Consider the following 1,317-nt stretch of genomic DNA (forward strand, 5'->3'; position numbering starts at 1 on the left):
TGTGCTCTGCCTGGAGCCAGGCCCGGGGGGGGGGTAGCGGGGGGCCTTTGCTCTAGCTTGCATCCCGCCAGCCGCCGGAGACCCTGAGGCCGTGCTGCTGCGGGAAGCGGAGAGTGGCTCCACGTGGCAGTCTTCCTCCCCACAGTTCATGGCTGATGTGAAAGAAGCTGAGGACTTCCTGCGCAAGACCCAGGAGACCCTGCGGAAAAAGTTTGCCTGCGACCGCTCCACCACCGTGACGCGCCTGGAGGACCTGCTGCAGGACTCCCTGGTGAGTGGGGCTGCTGTGCCCGCGTGGTCGTCATAAGAACATCAGAGAAGCCAGTGTGGGATCAGGCCAACGTGGCCCATCCGGTCCAACACTCCTGTGTCACACAGTGGCCAAAAAAATACCAGGTGCCATCAGGAGGTCCACTCAGCAGTGGGGCCAGATGACACCAGAAGACCTCCCACTGTTGCCCCCCCCCCCCAAGCACCAAGAATACAGAGCATCACTTGCCCCAGAGTTCCTATCTATACCTTGTGGCTAAAGGGGCCACTGAGGGACCTCTGCTCCAGATGTTTATCCAGTTCCCTCTTGAAGCCGTCCATGCTTGTAGCCGCCACCACCTCCTGTGGCAGTGAATTCCATGTGTTCATCACTCTTTGGGTGAAGAAGTACTTCCTTTTATCCGTTCTAACCCGACCGCTCTGCAGTTTCATGGAGTGCCCACAAGGAGTTCTTGTATGGTGAGAAAGGGAGAAAAGTACCTCTTTCTCTACCTGCTCTTTCCCATGCATAACCTTGTAAACCTCGATCATGTCGCCCCCTCAACCGTCGTTTCTCCAAGCGCCTTAACCTTTCCTCATAGGGAAAGTGTCCCAACCCTTTTATCGTTCCAGTTGCCCTTTTCTGCACTTTTCCCACTGCTATAATATCCTCTCTGAGGTGGTGGCGGCTCGGCTGGAGACCCGTCCTCAGGCGCCTCTCTCCCTCTCTCTCTCTCTCTCTCTCTCCCTCCCCTCCAGGACGAGAAGGAGCACCTGGCCGAGTACCAAGGTCAGCTGGCCGGGCTGGCCAGGCGGGCCAAGGCGGTGGTCCAGCTGAAGCCCCGGAGCCCCACGACCCCCCTCAAGGGCCGCCTGCCTCTCCAGGCCGTCTGCGACTACAAACAAATGGAGGTGTGTGTGGGGGGGGGCGGTGGCAGCCAGACGGTGCGAGGGATGGGGGGGGGGGCTGCTGGGTGTGGGCTGGAGGCCTCATTTTGGGCTGCTTGTTCTCTCTCTCCCCCCCCCCCCCCCGCAAGACACCGGCCCCACGCGGACCTCCAACCCCCC

General features: G+C 60.4%; 1 protein-coding gene across 1 annotated transcript in view; it reads left to right on the plus strand.

Annotated features, from left to right (window-relative positions):
- Positions 1-1,317, plus strand: part of PLEC (plectin) — a 69,907-nt gene that overhangs the window by 42,565 nt on the left and 26,025 nt on the right. Inside the window, 3 exon segments of the mRNA XM_015416968.1 lie at positions 57-101; positions 104-271; positions 1,009-1,292. Coding sequence (XP_015272454.1) covers positions 57-101; positions 104-271; positions 1,009-1,292 — 497 coding nt within the window.

The sequence above is a fragment of the Gekko japonicus genome, unplaced genomic scaffold (assembly GCF_001447785.1).
Source record: "Gekko japonicus isolate JY-2015 unplaced genomic scaffold, Gekko_japonicus_V1.1 scaffold505, whole genome shotgun sequence".
In the NCBI taxonomy this organism is placed as follows: Eukaryota; Metazoa; Chordata; class Lepidosauria; order Squamata; family Gekkonidae; genus Gekko; species Gekko japonicus.